Source organism: Rhinoderma darwinii, chromosome 1 (genome assembly GCF_050947455.1).
Source record: "Rhinoderma darwinii isolate aRhiDar2 chromosome 1, aRhiDar2.hap1, whole genome shotgun sequence".
In the NCBI taxonomy this organism is placed as follows: Eukaryota; Metazoa; Chordata; class Amphibia; order Anura; family Rhinodermatidae; genus Rhinoderma; species Rhinoderma darwinii.
Window position 1 is genome coordinate 421,867,028 of NC_134687.1, and position 22,097 is coordinate 421,889,124.

The 22,097-nt window shown below is 43.5% G+C and overlaps 1 protein-coding gene across 8 annotated transcripts in view; it reads left to right on the forward strand.

The window, feature by feature from the left end:
- GAL3ST1 (galactose-3-O-sulfotransferase 1) overlaps nucleotides 1–22,097 on the forward strand; it is a 213,897-nt gene that overhangs the window by 183,374 nt on the left and 8,426 nt on the right. For all 8 annotated transcript variants that reach the window (XM_075829509.1, XM_075829474.1, XM_075829502.1 and 5 more), the window contains 5 exons: nucleotides 5,930–6,025; nucleotides 6,877–7,073; nucleotides 13,580–13,695; nucleotides 14,878–14,966; nucleotides 18,720–18,900. In XM_075829509.1, the coding sequence (XP_075685624.1) occupies nucleotides 5,930–6,025; nucleotides 6,877–7,073; nucleotides 13,580–13,695; nucleotides 14,878–14,966; nucleotides 18,720–18,900 (679 nt within the window). The remainder of the gene's footprint in view (nucleotides 1–5,929; nucleotides 6,026–6,876; nucleotides 7,074–13,579; nucleotides 13,696–14,877; nucleotides 14,967–18,719; nucleotides 18,901–22,097) is intronic.

A 22,097-nucleotide genomic window follows, 5' to 3' on the forward strand; every position in this document is an offset into this window, starting at 1 on the left:
GGAAGGTGCCCGTGCCGTTGAAAAAGATAGAACATGTCCTATTTCAGGCCGTAATAACGGCACGGACAGTCCATAGAAGTCTATGGAGCTCTCGTAATGACGGGTGGCTACATATGTGCACCCGTCATTACGGCAGCGTTGCTAAGCGACGTCAGTAAATAGTCACTGTCCAGGGAGCTGAAAGAGTTAACTGATCGGCAGTAACTCTTTCAGCACCCTGGACAGTGACTACCGATCAGTATAAACCTGTAAAAAATAAAAATAAAAGACTTTCATACTTACCGACAACTTCCTGCTTCCTCCAGTCCGGTCTCCCGCCCGTTGCCTTGGTGACGCGTCCCTCTCGACATCCGGCCCGACGTCCTGGATGACATTTCAGGCCATGTGACCGCTGCAGCCAATCACAGGTCAATCACAGGCTGCAGCGGTCACATGGACTGCCGCGTCATCCAGGGATGTCGGGCTGGATGTGAAGAGAGGGACGCGTCACCAAGACAACGGCCGGGTAAGTATGAAATTCTTTAACTTTTATTACAGAAAAGGCTGTCCCTTCTCTCTATCCTGCACTGATAGAGAGAAGGGGCTGCCGATTAGTGCAGTGCTATTTTGCCGCCAAAAACGTGCCCGTAAATACGGGTGGAATACGGGTGACACCGGACCCATATTTACGGGCACGGGTTCGTAAATACTGGTGCAAAACGGGTGGAATACGTGTGACACCGGACCCGTATTTACGCCAGTATTTACGGGTGGGGAAAAATACGGTCGTGTGCATGAGGCCTTAGGGTGTGTTCACATGACCTATTTTCAGCCGTTTTTCGGGCCGTAAACGCCCCGAAAAACGGCTAAAAATGCGGGGGGCTGAACGCCTCCAAACATCTGCCATTGATTTAAATTGGAAAAACAGCGTTCCGTTCCCACGGGGAAGGCTATGTCCCCACGCTTAACAAAAAATGGCTGAAAATACGGAGCTGTTTTCAAGGGAAAACAGTCCCTGATTTTCAGCCGTTTTTTAAGCATCAAGCGTTTTTTGCGGCGTTATTTACAGCCATTTTTTGAGCTGTTTTTCTATTGAATCAATGAAAAACGGCTCCAAAAACGGCTCAAGAAGTCACATTCACTTCTTTTTACAAGGCTTTTTTTATGCAGCCATTTTCAAAAATGGCCGCGTAAAAAACGCCCCGTGGGAACGGAACGCCGTTTTTTCCATTGAAATCAATAGGCAGATGTTTGGAGGTGTTCAGCCCCCGCCTTTTTAGAAGTTTATCGGGGCGTTTACGGCCCGAAAAACGGCTGAAAATAGCCCGTGTGAACATACCCTAATGCGAAATTCACACGAACTCATAGTTTATTGCGCATTGCAGTTCCGTGTGTCATAAGTGTTTGGTGCGTGGCTGCGTGATTTTCGCGCATATGCCATCCTTATGACACGCGGTTTTGAGGTTTAGAAAAAGAAATGAAGGAGGTGGTTTTATTTTTCCCTTCATTTCTTGTTCTACTGTTGCGCGAATCACGCGCAGCACATGGAAGTGCGTCTGTGTGCCGCGCGGGATTTTCACGCACCCATTGACTTCAATGAGTGCGTGATGCGCAAAAAACTCTCAAGTACAGAACATGTCGTGAGTTTCACGCAGCGATCACACGCTGCGTGAAAAACACGGAATGTCTGAATGTCCCCATTGCCTTACATAGGTCCGTGCAATGTGCGTGATTTTCACGCGCGTATGACGGATGTGAACTACGTTTGTGTAAATAAGGCCTAAGCGTGTGAACCTAGCCTCAGGGTATGTTCACACGCAGTGTTTTCAGGCGTATTTCGGGGCGTTTACGCCTCGAAAAACGCCTAAAAAAAATGAAGCTGAACGCCTACAAGCATCTGCCCATTGAAATCAATGGGAAAAACAGCATTTAGTTCATACGCCGCTGTTTTAAAAAATGGAGCGTAAAAAGACGCTCCGTAAGGCTGTGTTCACACTGAGTTTTCGTACGAGTTTTTTTTACGTGGAAACCGCGCCAAGAAACTCCTCAAAATCCGCCCGAAAATGCCTCCCATTGATTTCAATGGGAGTTGGACGAGTTTTTTTACCGCGAGTAGAAAAAATGCGTCGCGGTAAAAAGAAGCGTCATGACCCATCTTGAGGCGGTTTCCGCCTCCAAAACCCCATTTCAATCAGTCAGAAAGATGAAAAAAAAACCTCGACGAGTGTTTTGACGAGTTTTTGTCAAATCACTGTGCAAAAACCTACTGGAGCAGTTTTTGCAGGAGGAATTTTCCTACTGCAAAAAACTCTGTGTGAACACAGCCTTAAAAGAAGTGCTTGTCACTTCTTGAGGCATTTCTTGGAGCTGATTTTTCATTGAACACTATGAAAAACGCCTCAAAAAACACCTAAAAAAACGCCTGAAAAGAAAGCTTAATTTTCAGCTTCAAAAACGCCTAAAAATCAGAGGCTATTTTCCCTTGAAATCAGCTCTGTATTTTCAGCCATTTTTTGCTAAGGGTATGTGCACACACACTAATTACGTCCGGAATTGACGGACGTATTTCGGCCGCAAGTAGTGGACCGAACACAGTGCAGGGAGCCGGGCTCCTAGCATCATACTTATGTACGATGCTAGGAGTCCCTGCCTCTCCGTGGAACTACTGTCCCGTACTGAAAACATGATTACAGTACGGGACAGTTGTCCTGCAGAGAGGCAGGGACTCCTAGCATCGTACATAACTATGATGCTAGGAGCCCGGCTCCCTGCACTGAGTTCGGTCCGGTACTTGCGGCCGAAATACGTCCGTCAATTACGGACGTAATTAGTGTGTGTGCACATACCCTAAGCGTGTGAACATACCCTTAGGGTATGTTCACACGCAGTGACCAAAAACGTCTGAAAATACGGAGCTGTTTTCAGGCGAAAACAGCTCCTGATTTTCAGACGTTTTTGTAGCAACTCGCGTTTTTCGCGGCGCATTTTACGGACATTATTGGAGCTGTTTTTCAATGGAGTCAATGAAAAACGGCTCCAAAAACGACCCAAGAAGTGACATGCACTTCTTTTTCGCGGGTGTCTTTTTACGAGCCGTATTTTGATAGCGACGCGTAAAATTACTCCTCGTGGGAACAGAACACCGTAAATCCCATTGCAAGCAATGGGCAGATGATTGTAGGTGTAATGGAGCCGTTTTTTCAGGCGTAATTCGAGGCGTAAAACGCCCGAATTACGTCTGGAAACACTGCGTGTGAACATACCCTTAGGGTATGTGCACACACACTAATTACGTCCGTAATTGACGGACGTATTTCGGCCGCAAGTCCCGGACCGAACACAGTGCAAGGAGCCGGGCTCCTAGCATCATACTTATGTACGATGCTAGAAGTCCCTGCCTCGCTGCAGGACAACTGTCCCGTACTGTAAACATGATTATACTACGGGACAGTTGTCTTGCAGCAAGGCAGGGACTCCTAGCGTCGTACATAAGTATGATGCTAGGAGTCCGGCTCCCTGCACTGTGTTCGGTCCGGTACTTGCGGCCGAAATACGTCCGTCAATTACGGACGTAATTAGTGTGTGTGCACATACCCTTAGGCTGAGTTCACACAGAGTTTTTTGCAGGTAGAAAATTCTGCCTCAAAATTCAGTTTTTCATCTGCCTACACGCCGTTTGCCACGTTTTTCGCTCGCGCCCATTGAGTGCCACGGGCAAAAACACAGCGAAATATGCTTTCTCTGCCTCCCATTGATGTTAGTGGGAGGTCAGAGGCGTAAACGCCCGTAGAGCGTTTTTTACCAAAATTAATGCGAGGCATTTTCGGCCGTTTTTTTGCTAGTTTTCTGGCGCGGTTTCCGCTTTAAAAAAAACGTGTCAAAAAACTGTGTGAATTTGGCCTCAGGGTATGTTCACACGGCTAAGGGTATGTGCACACGTAGTGACCAAAAACGTCTGAAAATACGGAGCTGTTTTCAAGGGAAAACAGCCCCTGATTTTCAGACGTTTTTTGAGCAACTTGCGTTTTTCGCGCTGTTTTCGCTGCATTTTTTACGTCCGTTTTTGGAGCTGTTTTCATTGGAGCCTATGAGAAAACGGCTCCAAAAACGTCCAAAGAAGTGTCCTGCACTTCTTTTGACGAGGCTGTATTTTTACGCGTCGTCGTTTGACAGCTGTCAAACGACGACGCGTAAATGACAGGTTGTCTGCACAGTACGTCGGCAAACCCATTCTAATGAATGGGCAGATGTTTGCCGACGTATTGTAGCCCTATTTTCAGACGTAAAACGAGGCATAATACGCCTCGTTTACGTCTGAAAATAGGTAGTGTGAACCCAGCCTTATTTTCAGGGTATGTTCACACGCTTAACAAAAAACGTCTGAAAGTACGGAGCTGTTTTCAAGGGAAAACAGCTCCTGATTTTCAGACGTTTTTTAAGCCACTTGCGATTTTCTCTGCGCTTTTCGCGGCGTTTTTTACGGCCGTTTTTGGAGCTGTTTTCTATAGAGTCAATGAAAAACTGATGTTTTTTTAAGCGGCTGTTTTTCAAACCGGCCGCGTAAAAAAACGGCCCATCGGAATAGAACGCAGTTTTTCCAATTGAAATCAATGGGCAGATGTTTGGAGGCGTTCTGCTTCCGATTTTTCTGCCGTTTTTCGGGTGTTTACGGATGTGTGAACATACCCTCAGGCTGATTTTAGAGCAGAAAAGACTCATTTTACGCTCCGAAATACACTTGAAATAATCTTGCAAAGAGTTTCCCATTGATTTAAATGGGTTATACACTGTACTGTTCACATGAGGTGTATTTTTACACTGTTGAATTAAAAAAACACCTAAAAAAAAGAGGCCTCGTAAAAAGAAATAGCATGTCACTTCTTGATGCATTTTTGGAGCTGATTTTCCATTGACACTACAAAAAACGGCAAAAAAATAAGAACCTAAAAAAAAGCTTTAAATTAAAAAAAGCTTCATTTTTAGGGTGTGTTCACAAGACTTATTAAAAAACGTCTGTAAATATGGAGCTTTTTTCATGGGATAATAGCTCCTGATTTCAGCTTTTTTTTAATCAAACTCGCGTTTTCGCTGTGTTTTTTATGGCTGTATTTGGAACTGTTTTTCTATAGAGTCAATGAAAAACGGCTCCAAAAATGACATGCAGTTCTTTTTTGCGGCCGTTTTTTCAAAAAGGTTGCGTAAAAAAAGGGCCCGTCGAAACAGAACGCCGTTTTTCCCATTGAAATCAATGGCCAGATGTTTGGAGGCGTTCTGCTTCCGACTTTTCTGCAGTTTTTCAGCCGTTTACGGCCCGAAAAACGGCCGAAAATAGCCCGTGTGAACATACCCTTAGGCATTCTGCTTCCGATTTTTCAAACCAGCTGAAAACACTCAGGGTATGTTCACACGGCAGCGTCCGTTACGGCTGAAATTACGGCGATGTTTTCAGGAAAAACAGCTCCGTATTTTCAGCCGTCATGGCATGTTGAAGCGCTTTTTCGCTGCGTCAATTACGGACGTAAATGGAGCTGTTTTTCCATGGAGTCAATGGAAAACGGCTCCATTTAACGTCTGAAGAAGTGACGCGTAAATTTACTCCTCGTGGGAACAGACCAACGTAAAACCCATTTCTTTCAATGGGCAGATGTTTGCCGACGCTATCGAGCCACATTTTCGGACGTAAATCGAGGCGGAAAACGCCCGAATTACGTCTGTAAATAAGCCGTATGAACATACCCTCAGTGTGAACATACCCTTAGCTTCAAAAACGCCTTGAAAACAAGGGCTGTTTAACCTTGAAAGCAGCTCCGTAGTTTTCAGTCAATCTTTTTCTACGTGTGAACATACCCTGATTATTTTACTACCATACATTAAATGGTTAAAATTAGGCTCAGCGAGCTAGCGTCACCTGCGTCTAATCAATGTGGTTTTCAATGCTTTATATCTTCAGGCTGTGACATGGAGGGAGTTGGTGTAGTCAGCATGGGGGTTCTGGTAGTTCTGGTTCTGTTGCTCTCCTGGATTACTAATCTAGCAGGACAAGACGGTAAGTGGCTTTGTATGTGGTGTATAATAACTAGTGGTTACAGCTCTGTGGGAATGTATGGGTGGATTTAGATGACTTTTTCTGCTGTAATTGGGGAAGCTATGCCACTTTTTTTTTTTTTTTTTTTTTTTTTTTTTTTTTTTTTAAACCAGAAACTGACCCTAAACTGTGGAAATCTAAAGTGTTTCCTCTTCTAGATACTATTCTGGTTTTGTCTCAAAAAAGCATGAAAAATCTACTGTGTGAACAAGGCCTAAATATTTGATTTGCCCTGCCTTCACACTGATGTCATGGTTACTGTTTTACAGGATCCATGATTTAGCCTGTTTAACCCCCTAGTGACTACCTGACAAGGCCTTCCTGACCAGCTTAGAAAGTACATTCTCTTGTGGGTTTTTTTTGTTATGCACCATGCTAAATCTGTCAAATTAATCAGGTTAGTAGTTGTGTAGATACCTAGTATGTATGGGCGACAAACATATTCTATGCTAGATGACTGAATCTCACTCCAGCCATGTTCAGGAGGCTGCTTTATGTTTAAGAGCTGTTAGTAACGCATCCTGCTTAGAGCATGAGCGCTCGTAAGCCTCTTCTACAGTGACGTCAGAAGATGTCGCTGTAAACTCGGACCGCCTGCCATCAGGAATGGGTTTGTCTCTTCACACAGGCTGTTAACTATATAACGTCAGCCGCACATCCTTTTTACATAGGCAGATGTGCTGCTGACGACCATGACTCGTAGGGCAGCAAAGATTAAATCTTCCGACAAACCAGTGTTTTCCCTGTGTGCAGGTTTATCTTTGTAAAATGACTAATGTACAGTAATAGGATTATTCCTCTTTTGTTGGCAGCTCCCCCAAATACTGTCTTCTATCAGTGCAACAGAACGTCTGTCAGTGTGGCTGTTAAAAGTGATCCCTTGAACAACGGAGTATTGTTGGACCCTGGAAGCCTGACCCTGGGAAAATGTCCGGTCTCCAGTACCACTGCACTACAAGGCTTTCTGGTGTTCGAGTACAGGCTCTATGACTGCAGGTTCTCCAGAATGGTAACGTTCTTCATTCTACTGGTTATGGAACATGTTTGTGCAAGGCTACATTAACATGACCGTTGTGTTAGTCAGGTTCTTATATATTTATTTTTAACGGGTAGCACGCTAACCTGTTTACTTCTATAGCCCTATGCACACTACCATGTTTTTCCTAAATCTGTGGGACCAGGTCACAAAACTCAGAGCAAGTCTTATTTCTGTCTGTATTTGTGGATCTCGTCGATTTTCATGTCAAACCTAAGTAACATACAGAAAAGATGTGCACACATGGATCACAAAGAATGGACGATGGATTCATTGTTTATAGGCCGCAAAAATACAAAATGTGTGCATGAAGCTTAACATCAAAACCACAAAAAAGCCATACTTACTAAGTGGGTGGGTGAAAACCCGTTCCCAGTTACTGACACCCCATGTACTATTCACAGCACTGACCCCCATTCATCACATATTTATTTCTTATTACATTATCACACAGTTCTGACACTTCCATACATACACTTTTCTTTTTTACCATACATTCACACCCTAGCACTACACTAACACTGACATTCATTTATCACACACTTGTGAGCACTTAGTTCGCCACTCCCCTCAAGACTAGTGGGAGGGGCTATCACTATTTAATGCACACTCCTTCTGCAGCATTTTTTGACCTGTCTGCGTCCTGCTGGGAACGGGTTTTCACCCACCCACTTAGTAAGTATGGCCTTTTTTGTGGTTTTGAAGTTATCGGTGTCTTTTATTTTTTTTTTTTTGTTTTTTCTGCTCGTGTAGCTTAACGGAGCAAAAGTTGAACGCTTTCAAGATTAGTTTTATTCACTAGCGCCGTACGTGAATCGATTCTCTGCAGACCACATTTTATACAAAATGAATGACATTGCTGACTTTACCAGAGCTACTTGGGAGAGATACTATCTGGAAGTAACTGTAAGGCCTTATTCAGACGACCGTGATATACGCATTGATGCTAGTAGAGTTCCTCCCTGCACTGTGTTCGATCCGGGCAATGCGGCCGACATGCGCACCGTGGACTGAACGCTGTCGTGTGAAGGAGGCCTTAGGCTGTGTTTACATGGGGCAGATACGCCTCATAATAGCACGCAGCGTATCCACCCTGTGCACCGCAGCGAACTCTGGGCAAAAAGCGCATGAAATTACAGGTTTGTTTTTTTTTTGCCCGTAATGTCTGCTGCGGAAAAATGCATCACTTACCGGCCTGTTAGCAGGCCGGCCTCCTGGGATGATGTTTCATCCAAGGAGACTTCTGCAGCCTGTGACTGGCTGTAGTGGTGGCCACATGGGATAAAGCATCATCCCAGGCGGCCGGCCCTCTGAATCATCCAGGCCAGCCTCTTAGGATGAGGTGTCATGACATGTGACCGCTGCTGCAGCCTGTGATATGCTGCAGTGGTCACATGGGATAACTGTCATCCCAGGAGGCTGTGCTGGAGGGAGGGAGAAACACAGGCTTCTGGATAAGTTGTGTGTTGTTTTATTTTTTGTTTTTTTGAGGCTTGATCACTGCAAAAATTGCAACCACTGCGATTTCTTGCGTTTTTTACCTCCCCATTGAATTCAATGGGAAATTCCTGCAACAAATAAGCAGCATTTGTGCAAATACAATTGACATGCTGCGGCACAAAGTTCTGCACCACTGGTCAATTTCTGAGCGTGTTTTTGTTTTTTGGGGTTTTTCCGCTAGGTATTTACACAGCATGTGGGTGAGATTTGTCCTATCTCATCCGCTTTGCTGATACTAGATTTGCTGTATGTTTTCCGCAACTAATTCCGTTGAGTAAATACTACACTGATTACCCTGCTCAAAATGATTAGCACCAAAGGAGTATGGGGTGCTGGTATGCAGGAACACAAGCCAGCTAGGGTGCTAGTACATGTGCAGGTTTCGATCAGATTTTTCAAGCAAAACCAGATATGGATGTCTCATCTAATTTCAAATATGTGGGAGAGCGTGACTATGCATCGGAGAGAAACTTCACACATTTTGTAAGTGCAGTTGAGTTATCTATAGGAGGATGCTGTGTGGTGGAATCTATAGGGAGGCACTATCTATAAGGGGGGATTGTGAGATACCCAGGGTAGGGGGGGCCCCAGTCAAGTTTGCTATGGGGCCCAGCCTGTCCTAATTACGCCCCTGTCTATAGGATTTGGAAAATGCATCACGTATGGATGCGTCTGTTTCTCTTGTAGTACAATTTCCTACCTATAAGACAGCCGATCAGTAATATTTGTTGCACTACTTTGTACAGCAAAAAAGAAGATCTGTGACAGAGGCCCCTGACACAGATGTGAACAGAGCCTAAAATGTGCATATTAGGCTGAGGCTAGACACATCATTTTCCAATAGACTTTCTGTATTCTGCAGTTTCCAAGATCTCTGCTCGGTGTTCAATAGGAACCATTTACTTACTGTGGTTAGAATTCTGTCCATGGTCATGTGATGGACACACAGGTGCTGTGATTATAAGAAGATAAAACTCTGATCTACACACTGTAACATTGCCAGCACCTGTATTTGTCACAGGAAATAAATGTTTCTACTGAATAACAAGCAGAGATCTTGAAAACCAAGAGGATTTAAAGAGGCTCTGTCACCACATTATAAGTGCCCTATCTCCTACATAAGGAGATCGGCGCTGTAATGTAGGTGACGGTAATGCTTTTTATTTAAAAAAAACTATCTTTTTTCACAATGTTAGGAGCGATTTTGGTTTATGCTAATGAGCTTTCTTAATGCCCAAGTGGGCGTACTTTTACTTTCGACCAAGTGGGCGTTGTACAGAGGAGTGCATGACTCTGACCAATCGGCATCATGCACTCCTCTCCATTCATTTACACTGCACTAGCGATATAGATATATTGCTATGTGCAGCCTCATACACAAGCCCTAACATTACTACAGTGTCCTGATAATGAATACACATGACCATCCAGCCTGGACGTCATGTGTACTCAGAATCCTGACACTTCTGACTCTTTTCTGTGAGATTTACAGCAACGGATACGAAATCTCGTTTACCTCGTAATCTCGTGAGATTTCGTATCCGTTGCTGGAATCTCACAGAAAAGAGTCAGAAGTGTCAGGATTCTGAGTACACATGACGTCCAGGCTGGATGGTCATGTGTATTCATTATCAGGACACTGTAGTAATGTTAGTGTTTGTGTATGTGGCTGCACATAGCGATATAGCTGTATCGCTAGTGCAGTGTAAATGAATGGAGAGGAGTGCATGATGCTGATTGGTCAGAGTCATGCACTCCTCTGTACAACGCCCACTTGGTCGAAAGTAAAACACGGCCACTTGGGCATTAAGAAAGCTCATTAGCATAAACTTAAATCGCTCCTAACATTGTGAAAAATCGTTTTTTTTTTTAAATGGCATTACTGTCTCCTACATTACAGCGCCGATCTCCTTATGTAGGAGATAGGACACTTATAATGTGGTGACAGTCTCTTTAACACAGCAAGTATATTGAGAAAAAGTGACTTTTAAATAGACCAAATATTAGCAGGAACCAGACAACCCCTTAAGTGCAAGGCCATGAGAATTGCATACTAAATATCGTGTTGGAGTAACAATGGGAAATCGAGGGGGGGGGGGTAATATTTGAGAATTCTGAGTAACCTTGAAGTAGTGACTTGTGAAATTATTCAATTCCCCCCCCTGGTACTTCTGTCTTTGTTGCATTATGACTTAGAATTAAAGTGGAGTCTTAAACAGAACTTGAATGTGCAGTAGCATTCACCCCCTAAAGTCAATACTTTGTGGAGCCACCTTTAGTTGCAGTTACAGATGGAAGTTTCTTGGGGTATCTCTTAGTTTACCACACCTAGATGCTGGGATTTTTGACCATTCCTCTAAGCAAAACCGCTCCAACTCCACATTGGATGGGTTACATATTTAGTAAGGCTAAAGACGGGTCCATGTTTATCTAGTCAGGCAAAAAAAGAAAAACGGACTCTCTAATTTGCCTCATTAGAGAAAAAGTCCGCCCAGACTCCAAATATGGCCGTCAGAATAAATCACTGGATTGACTGCGTTGACTTAAATCCGTCTTAAAGAGGCTCTGTCACCACATAAGTGGTCTCTCTTGTACATGATTTGATCGGTGCTGTAACGTAGATTACAGCAGTGGTTTTGTTTTTTTTTTTATTTCGAAAAACTATCAATTTTGAGTTATGACCTATCTTAAGTAATTAGCATAAATCTAATAGACAACTGGGCGTGTTTTGCTTTTTGACCAAGTGGGCCTTGTGGAGAGAAGTGTATGACACTGACCTATCAGTGTCATACTCTATTCGTTTACTCAGCGCACAGTGATCTTGCTAGATCATAATGTGCAGTCACATACTCCGCGATGTCTATTCACACTCCCGACACTTCGGTAACGTTTGTGTGGAACTTACAGCACATCGAGATCATGCTGTGCTGTCATTTACAGCATTATCTCACGAGATTACGCTTGCTGTGCTGTAAGTTCCACACAAACGTTACCGACGTATCGGGACTGAATAGACATCGCGTCCTGGCTGGAGGTGATGTCTAGTCACTCTCAAGACACTCCAGTAACGTTAATGTGTGAGTATGTGACAGCACGTCGATCTTCCAGATCATATGTGCTGAGTAAATGAAGAGCAGTTTATGACACTTCTCTCCAACGCCCACTTGGTCAAAAAGTAAAAACGCACCCAGTTGGGCATTAGTCATTCGCATAAATCTAAAATAGGTCAACTCTTTTTATTTAGAGAAACTATAAATTTTGACAAACACTGCAGTAACCTACACTACAGCGCCGATCGCATTATGTAGAAAGGGCACTTATAATGTGGTGACTGAGCCGCTTTAAATCATGCCATAGATTCTCAATTGCATTGAGGTCTGGGCTTTGACTAGATCATTCCAAGATATTTAAGGCTGCCTTCATAGGACTTTAATTTAAAGAAAATAAAAACCCCAGAAGTCTAACCCATTTTATGTTGGGCACAATACCCAGAGCATGGCATCTGGAAAAAACACCATTGACCACAAATTTGCCACAAACTCTGTGTATGTAGTGCTTTTTATATTTTACTATAAACTTTAAGTTGACCTCTGGCTACTCCACTAAAATTGTCACAAAATGGCAAATTTCTGTGACTATAGCCTAAAACCCTTTTCCCCCGCCCCCTTAAACCACTCCAGTGTAGCTTTTAGTAGTATGTTTAGGGTCACTGTCCTGCTAGTAAGTGAACCTCTGTCGCTGTCCAAAAAAAAATGTGGCTAGGGCTATTTATCTAAAAGTTGCTTTGGTAAGTCACTATCTAGAACAGGGGTCTCAAACTCTGCCAGGTAAATAGGTCGCATGTAGAAAAAAATATGAAGTTGACACGCAGCATTGGCAACTGGTTCTGCTCCGGGAGTAGCCACTGACATCACTGTCCATATATGGACAGTGATGTAAAGGGCATCCCCAGGCACCGCGCTTAAAATTGCGCTGTGCCTGGGGAGTTCTCAGCAAGTGGGGGAGCTCCCTCTACTCCTCTGAACTAATGCTGAAGCATGGAGCTGACTATCCCTTGCTTCAGCATTGGGTTCCACTGACCTCGGGAAGCAGATACAGTTGATAGTAGGATATGTTGGGAGTTATGGCCCAGAGGAGTGTCTGGGGCAATATCTACAGGGGGCTGTGTGGCCATTGCTCACCTACCACAAACTGACTGCGCTACATGACATCATGGAGCGCCGGCGTATTTCTCCTTTTGGTCTGCTTTCCTGAGTGAGCTACGGTGCCCCACGGGCTGCAGATGACCGCTTCAGGGGATGGATGTTTGAGACCCCTGATCTATAGTATAGGAATGTCTTGACTAGCTTGAATCTCTTAAGGAATTTTTTTTTTGCAGTGTAGTGCTGAAATCTTACCATGCAAAAAAATTGCTAGCAAATCGTGGAGTTTTTGAATACTTTAAGAAACTCGGTGAATTCCTATGGACAGCAATTTAGCGCAGCGTGTTTTTGATGTAATTTGCTTTAATACAACAAAACAGGGAGAAGTCCAAGGGTGAGTTCAATACTTTCGCAAGGCACTGTATGTAGATGTAGCCAGCAATATACTTTGAGTCAAAGCAACAACCAGTCTGTCAAGGCAATAAAATTTGGTTTTCTGACCCAAGCTAAACTAAAGTGCCTTCTACTTTTAATATGGTCAAGAACTGAATGGCATGATGTTCGCTACTCTGCTTTGGCTCCATCTACAGGTACGAGTTGTGTACTTCAATACAGCTGCTGATGTTTCAATTAAAGGGTAACTAAACATTCAACAAACTACATACATGTCAGTGTTCAGACCCCCCCCCCCCCCCCCCCCCCCCCACCGCTAAAACAAAGTTGCAGAAGTGCTAGTGGTTCTCAGGGCTCGGACTCCCACTATTAGTACTATTTGACAAATCTACACTAAAGTGTATTAATCTCCTAGTATTTAATCCAAATTTCCTTCCTCTACAGGTCTTGGGCAATGCTGTAAAGTTCTTTACGGATTTAGTTTACAAGCCTGCGGCTGATGTTGCTACAAATGTGTTGTCTCCGTCTTTTCAAAAGCAAATAAACTGCATTTCGGACATGTAAGTTCCTCTTCAGATTCCTCCCGCTGGTAATTTCTAGCTATTGCTTCCAGCTGTGAAAAGTGAAACCTGTTGTAATGTATAATCTCCTGACACTGGGGCAGTATCTGGCTTGGGGCTACATTGACAGTTGTCGGACATTTTTGTGGTGGCTGCAACATCCCTCTATAGAGATCTGATGGCTTCACTGCAACAGTATAGATTTATTTCTTTTTCACGACTTGCATTTTAGTTGCTGTGTAGGTCTGGCCTTAAAGGGTTATTCCCATCTTACAAAGTGGCAGCTCCCTAGAATAGGACACCATTATTTTATGATCCATAAGGGTCCTACCTCTGGGACCCAATGGTCTGCAGTACTGTTTCAAGTCCCTAACTCTGCACTGCAGCTGTCCATATCGGTGGGGGTCTTACCCCTGGGACTCGCTGAGAATGAAGTGATGGCATATCACTAGAATGTGCTATCACTTTATTAAGGGGAGAATAAGCCTCTAAGTTACATACTGTCTATAGCTTTTTAACTCTTATCATGGTTTTTGATATTGTTAAAAGGGGTATTCCCAGAATCAACGATTGGATAGGTGATTGTTTCGTCAATGGGATCCAAACCCCACATTCCTCCACGCTGCACTCACCCACCCCTACAGTGAGGTGGAGCCTTTGGCACAGCAGTCAAGCATGCACTCTATACGCACCGGATTCGGTCATGCCCATGGACTTTCAATGGTTCAGCAGCACGCATGCTCAACTGCCACTCCATTCAATGTTCTCCTCACTGAAGTTCAGGAAACAATACAGTAATACACCTTAAAAAAAAAAGTGTTTTGTTTTTATTCTAAAATGAAGCAACGTTGGGAATAGTATAAATTGTTTCCATCACAACAGACTCCGTTGCGTGACTGATGGCTGGCAGGGCTGCAGGATCAGATTATACTTCCAATTTATCTAAAATTAAAGTACTTGAATGAGAGTATCTCTTTAGGACCAGCCCATAGTAAGTCACAGGGATGAGGTACACTGCTATTGACACTCCTCCTGACCTAGAACAGAGGGCGACAGTGTGGCTGTGGTGTCCAGGGCAAGATGGTGGGATCAAATTATGTTCAGTATGTAACGAAGTCCTGTTTTGAAGGGTAACTAACTCCTCCTACTTGCTTTTGTCTTGTCCCCCCCCCTCATCTTTAGATCAATGACTCCTACACCTATTGAAACTACGGTGGTGGTGCAAGTCTCTGGAACAGGTCAACTTGACTTTTCATCCCTGATCATGAATGGTAAATATTTAGCCTTGTCCCAACTCGTTCTTAAAAAATCCTAACGTATTCTTTGCCTCTTAGGCCTTATTCACACGACAGTGAAAAATGGCCGTCCTTTTAACGGCCTTCACATGGCTGTTTTCAAAACAATGATATTCTATGGGTGCATTCACACGGCTTTTTTTTTTTTTTTTTTTAAGGCCCGTGAATAATGGCTGTTAAAAAATAGGACATGTCCTATTTTTGGGCCGTTTTAACGCCTGTCAATACATGTAACAACCGTTAAAAACGGATCTGTTACATGGGGATTGGCAAGGGAACTACTAGTTCCCTTGCTGGCTATCTTTGGCATACTCACTATTGCAGCGCTTCAGGTGTGGTCACTCGTCTTCACGGGTTTGAAGGCGCCTTGATGACGTCATCGCCCCGTCGCACTGCCTTGCCAGATCCCGCACAGACGAGTGACCACACCTGAAGACAGACTGTGCTGCACCCGTGAGTATGTAGGCAATGATCTACAGGGAGGCTGGTGTGGCATCTACAGGGAGGCTGTAAATAGTGTCTAGGTGAACATATGACCCCATTTGGGTGTTTTCAGGGGGTTGGGACAAAAAAAGCCTGACCAATGGAATTCATCAGTTTTTATAACGGCCATGAAATACTGATACAAAACGGATATCACACTGCCATTAAAAACGGACAGACTAGAAATGGGTGAAAATTTAGAGACGGACTGATGCAAAATGGCCATGAAAAACTGACAGTTCAGTTTTTCATGGCCATTTTGCATCGGTGCATCTCAATTTTCATCCATTTCCTGTCTGGTTTTTAATAGCAGTTTTGCATCAGTTTTTCATGGGCGTTAAAAAAAACTAAAAAAAAAAACCCTGACTTGCATTGGTCAGGTGTGGTGTTTTTTTTTGTTTTTTTTTCCCCCAACCCTTTGAAAACACCCAAAAGAAGGTCACATGTGCACCTCAACACTATTTACAGCCTCCCTGTATGATGCCACACTCCTCCCTGTATATGCCACACTCCCCGGCATGAATGCCCTACGTACTCACTGATGTAGTGCGGTCTTCAGGTAAGGTCTCTTGTCTTCACTGGATCTGCAAAGGCGACTCGCTGAATCACTGATGCAGCTCGTCTTCACATGTGGTCTTGTCGTCACGGGATCTGCGACGGCGGTGTGATGACCACACCTGAAGAGGTCGGCGCTGCATCGGTGAGTATGTCATCGAGCCACCGATAGCCAGCAAGGGAACTAGTTGTTCCCCCTGCCAATCCCCATGTCACAGATCCTTTAACGGTTGTTACATGTATTGACAGCCGTTAAAAACGTATCCATTGACTCCTATGGGGGGGCCGTTAAAATGGCAAAAAATAGGACATGATTTTTTTTTGACGGCCCTTATTCACAGGCCGTTAAAAACAAAAAAACAAACGGCCGTGTGCATACACCCATAGAACATCAACATTATGAAAATGGACGTTAAAAGAACGAATGTCACACGGCCATTTTTCACTGTGAATAAGACCTTAGTATTCACACTAAAAGAAAGCAAAACTGCACTTAATTTGCTCTCCTGGGGATGTTAAACCCCTTCTTGCAATTAGTTGTGATTGTACATCCTTCTAAGTGCTTTCCCAGAATTGGGCGTAGTCACGTCAAAGCTTTAAACTGTGGCCGTGTTAAGTGACGCAATGACAGCATCCTGATCACAACTGTCAGACAGTTGCCAAGCAGGACTTCCTGCACAGGACCTATCGGAATGGTCGTGTCGGCAAGTGCTGTGACTGGCCAATCAGAGCAGGAGACTTGTTTTGCCAGCATCTCCGGTTCTGACTAGCTCTTTTATAGCTGGCAACTGTCTGACGAGTAAAAAATCCCCAAAATCCAGCAGTTCCCACCTTTTGGTGCCCACTGGTCACAAAATCAGTTGTCAGTGCCCTGCTGTGATCTGTGCCCAGCAATCACTTGTTGCAGTACCCAGTCTCTATTTCTCTAGATTGCCCACTGCTTGCATTCCCTGTTGGGTAGCAATGCCACCTCTCATTTAGAATTTCCCCTGGTAGATAGGGTATCCTAACCTGTCAAATACAGCAGGATTGTTTGAAAAATTTCATTTTTAGTTTTAGTATATTGTAAAATCCCCCAATATGGCCAGAAGAGTCTTCACAGCCAAGGAAGCCTATGAAATGTTATGCTCAGATACGGACAGCGCGAGAAAATGTGATGCACCGTTCGTGCTGTCTTCATCCGTATCAAGTAACTGTGCATAACCCCCCCCCCCCCCCCCCCTCCGTTGGTGCAGAAGAGCCAGAGCTGATATGGGTAGCTTCGGACGATTATGCCCCTTATGCATTCTAATGGCCACTACAGGGTTTCAGCTACTTTTTTTTTTTTTTTTCTCCTCTTTCCCTCCCCCCCCCCCCCCCCCCCCCTTTGATTCGCTGGACCATTAAAGCAAACTATATGCAGATCAGGTTGTCGCCCCAACTTTTTATGTGAGGCTAAAATTGGACTGCCACAGACATTGGTCTCGTGAAAAAGCCAAGCATTCGACTATTGGTCCACTGATATTTTATATAACACCGCCCTTTACCATGCAGTAATGACAAGGATGTGACTTGAAGCTTATCGTCCTCTGCAGATATGCTGGCAGAGACACTTTCCTGCAATTTCAGCAATAAGTAATTGAGGCCCCGATATTTGCTGACATGGAATGAGGCCAGTTCATCTGGTCCTTTGAGCAGGATAATTCCCAGCCAGCTTTTCCCACAAATCCCCCCCCCACTGCTGAAAAACAGAAGCCCCAAAAAAATGCTGGGCTTGCGCCTGGCGAGACATTTGTAAGGACACCATATACCGATGTGAGACGTGTCCAAGAAAGCTCGGCCTGTGCATGAAACTAAATTTCAAAACATATCGCACCTCCTTGGATTTTTTATTTCTTTATCCACCTTTGTCTCTCATATAAGCCATGACCAACTACTTTTTTTTATTTTTACGGACTAGCCTAAAATTCTGGCTATACCTAGGTTGCAAATCTGAGTCAGAATAAGAAGTCCAGTTGAGATTGCTTCTCAGCAAAAAAAGTTTTTTTTTTTTTTTTTTTTTTTTTAACTCGCCGTCTCGACAGCGGCGCGTAAAAAAAATGACCGTCGGCACAGAACATCGTAAAGCCCCTTCAAATGAGTGGGCAGATGTTTGCCGGCGCATTGGAGGTTAAAACGGCTGAATTACGTCCGTAAATAGGTTGTGTGAACCCAGTCTTGGACAAAGCAGCAGCAAGGCTCATTTAAAACTTTATTCAGACGAACATGTGAAAAAACATGTTGTCTTGCACCCATGCAGGACCTGTTTTCACGGATCCCTCAGACTTCAATCTATTGAGGGACCTGTGAAAAACTTTTTTTATATATATATATATATATATATATATATATATATATATATAATTTTTTTTTTTTTTTTCTTTTCTCTTATCTCTTAGAGTAAATGAATGGAGAAGTGTATGACGCTGATTGGTCAGCATCATACCCTTCTCTCCAACGCCCACTTGGTCAAAAGTAAAAACACGCCCAGTTGGGCATTAAGCTAAAATGGGTCGTAACTTGGTGAAAATTGATCGTTTCTCTAAATAAAAACCACTGTTACCTACATTACAGCGCCGATCACATTATGTATAAGATGGGCCACTTATAATGTGGGGACAGAGCCTCTAAGTTATACCCAAATTTTATTTTTATTTTTTTTCCCCTACCCAGATGACTTCACAAAGCCTTCAGATATCAAAGAATTCTTGCTTGGTTCTCCAATCTTCTTGGCAATATTTGTGAGGATGGCAAATCATATGCCGCTGCAGATCTTTGTGGATGAATGCATAGCGGCTCCAACTAATGACCTTCGTAATTCCGGAGAGCGCTATGCCCTAATCAACAACCATGGGTAACAATAGCTTCTAGTGTGGTGTTTCCAGCTTGGAGACTACTCCTATAGCAAATGTTCACATTTAGACATGTCTGACTTTCGATGTAGATTCTGCAATTGTACATGACCATGCTAGTGAATATGGTGCTTTTTAAAAATAAACTTATCAGAAGAAAGTCCAGCCATATAGGGCATGCTATGGGATTAAAAACACAGCCTGTGGCAGAGCTTAACAGAAGCCGGTAAAAATTACAATAGTGCATTGTACCAGCAATCTAAGGGTATGTGCACACGTAGTGTTCAGCCGTTTTTCGGGCCGTAAACATTCCGAAAAACGGCTGAAAAATCGGAAGCAGAACGTCTTCAAACATCTGCTCATTGATTTCAATGGGAAAAACTGCGTTCTGTTGGGGCGTTTTTTTTTTTTTTGTTTTTTTTACGTGGCAGTTTTGAAAAACGCCCGTTTAAAAAAAAAAAAAGTACCGGTTACTTCCCGAGCTGTTTTTCGTTGACTCCATAGAAACGGCTCCAAAAACCTGCCACGAAAAATGCGAATTTTAATGAAAATGTCTGAAGATACGGAGTTGTTTTCAAGGGAAAATGGCTCCTGATTTCCAGAAGTTTTTTTGCAAAGCGTGCGAACATACCCTAAGGGTGTTTTCAGACGTTATTCGGGAATTTTACACCTGAAAACTCCCCCGAATACGCCTACAAACATCTGCCCATTGCTTTCAATGGGTTTTACGGTGTTCTGTTCACACGAGCCTGAGGGTATGTTCACACGCAATGAGCAAAAACGTCTGAATATACGTAGCTGGTTTCAGGTGAAAACAGCTCCTGATTTTCAGATGTTTTTGTAGCACCTCGCGTTTTTTGGAGCTGTTTTTCAATGGAGTCCATGAAAAACGCCTCAAATGTCCTGCACTTTTGACAAGCCGCCATTTTACACGTGGGAACGGAACATCGTAATTCCCATTGAAAGCAATGGGCAGATGTTTTTTGTTTTTGTTTTTCAGGCGTAAAAAGCCCGAATTACATCTGAAACCACTGCGGGTGAACATACCCTTAATTTTACGCGTCGCTGTCAAAACACGGCGCGTAAAATGACGGCTCGTCAGAAGTGCAGGACACTTCTTGGGACGTTTTTGGAGCCGTTTCTCAGACTCTATTGAGAACCGCTCTAAAAACGCCCGTAAAACAAAACATGAGTTGCTCTGAAAATACAGAGCTGTTTTTTTTTGTTTTTTTTTTTAAGCGTGTGAACCTACCCTTAGATCTATTGCTCTTGGAAGGTGGGGAGTGAAGCAAAAATTAAATTAAAAAAAGGCTTCATCCTGAAGGGGTTAAGCAGCTGTCCCACCAATAACTTATCACCTATCCTGTGGATAGGTGATAAGTGTTTTAATACTGGGGGGGCTCACCACAGAACTACTGATGATTTGTCCCGAGTCCCCTGTTTGAATGGAAGGGTGGTCACACATGCACTTTCCCTCTGATCCTTCCCTAGCGGAGTGACAGGAGCTCCGCTATCTAAGGCTAGCCGGATACTCTGCCTTAAGAGGTGTCAACTTGCAAGACCGACATATAATAAGGGGTGTGAAGAATCTTCTCTTTAAAGGGAACCTGTCACCAGCATTTCACCTATTAAACCGACTATACCTGGTGGTAGTGGGTGAAAAATCATTTCTATATAACCTATAATTGACTTCTTAGTCGGCTCTGTAGCTTTAGTATTCAGCTTTTTAGTGTTCCCACACCGTATGCTAATGAGCAGAAAAGAGTCAGATCTTCTCTTGAAAAGAGTCAAATCTTCGTTTGAAAAAAGTCATATTTTCATTCCTCAAGTCTTTCCGCGTTTCTCCGGCATCCTTACTTTTGATTGACAGCTCGTCGCCTTCCCCCAGCACACAAAATCCTGCGCTTGTGCATTGATGTCCTCTTCTGGTGTGTGCGCACAAAGGGACGCCGGATTATTACGATAAAAAGCGCAAAATGTTTGCAGACCGTTATTTACAGTCGGGGGAGGAGTTTAGGAGAGGGGATAATGGCAATGAACTTTTGATAGCAGCGGCCAGTGAGGGATAAGTGAAGTTCAATAGGTGAAATTCTGGTGACAGGTTCCCTTTAAAGATGAAAATAATTTAGTCTTGAAAAGAGACCACCAAGGGGGACACTAACTTGTATAAACAGCCCATACAAAAAGTGGTAAAAAGCAGTTCCATGTAAAATCCCCTCAGACAAGGAGAGGAAAGAGCACTCTCCTGCTCCAGAGGTGACAAGCCAGCTTTACCTTAAGAACTGTGGCATAGTGTAATTCAGGAGCAGGGACCTGCGATAACTGTTTAGATTACCTTTACGAACCAAATAGGCACGCATGTCAATGTGTGGAATTCTTTTGTATTGTGCCAGTCTGATTGCCACTTGGAATCAGCAGGGCTTTTTTTTTTTTTTTTTTTTTTTAGGTGGAGGGAAAAGATTATCATAACCTGGTTTAGGGTATCTGGCACAACCACTTAACAAAATTTTATTGCATTTGAGGGCAATAATTTTTAACAGCTGGCACATTTCCAATATTCTATTGCTTAAAAGTATCTTAACCCCTGGCACACTAGTGTAAATGTACATGACTGTTATAGAAGCTTCATGACTTGGTTATGACTAAGATTGGTTGTGATTGACAACCAATGTTCTGTCTGGGTTCAGAGAAGCTTCCCAAGAGTGATCCTCCCCATAAACTGATGGGCACCTCCGTTTGAGAAGCACTAGGAGACACCTAAGGTATGTCCTAGTACATGGTCTCAAACTAAGGTGCCTGTTAGTTTTTGGTGAGGCTTGGCAGGCAGTTTGAAGCCACACATTGGATTAGTGTTAGTAAAATCCAGTGAATTGTAGTACCAGGCATGTGAATGTTTAATAAAATATCATCCACAAGCTGCAGATTTAAACCTGCAGTGCAAATTTTTAAATCCATAGCACATCAATCCTGTTGTGTTTTCCCCATTGACTTCAACAGGGATGAGAAAATCCACAAGTAATCCAGTGGTGTTGGTAAACGCCAATATCTGCAGGAACAGAAATGAGAGAGAGCGATATATATATATATATATATATATATATATATAATATAATTTTTTATGGGGCTTTTACCACTAGGGCCCAGGCATCCCCATGTTCTGGCTGGTAAGGCTCCAGTAGAAAAACACCCTGCAGTCATC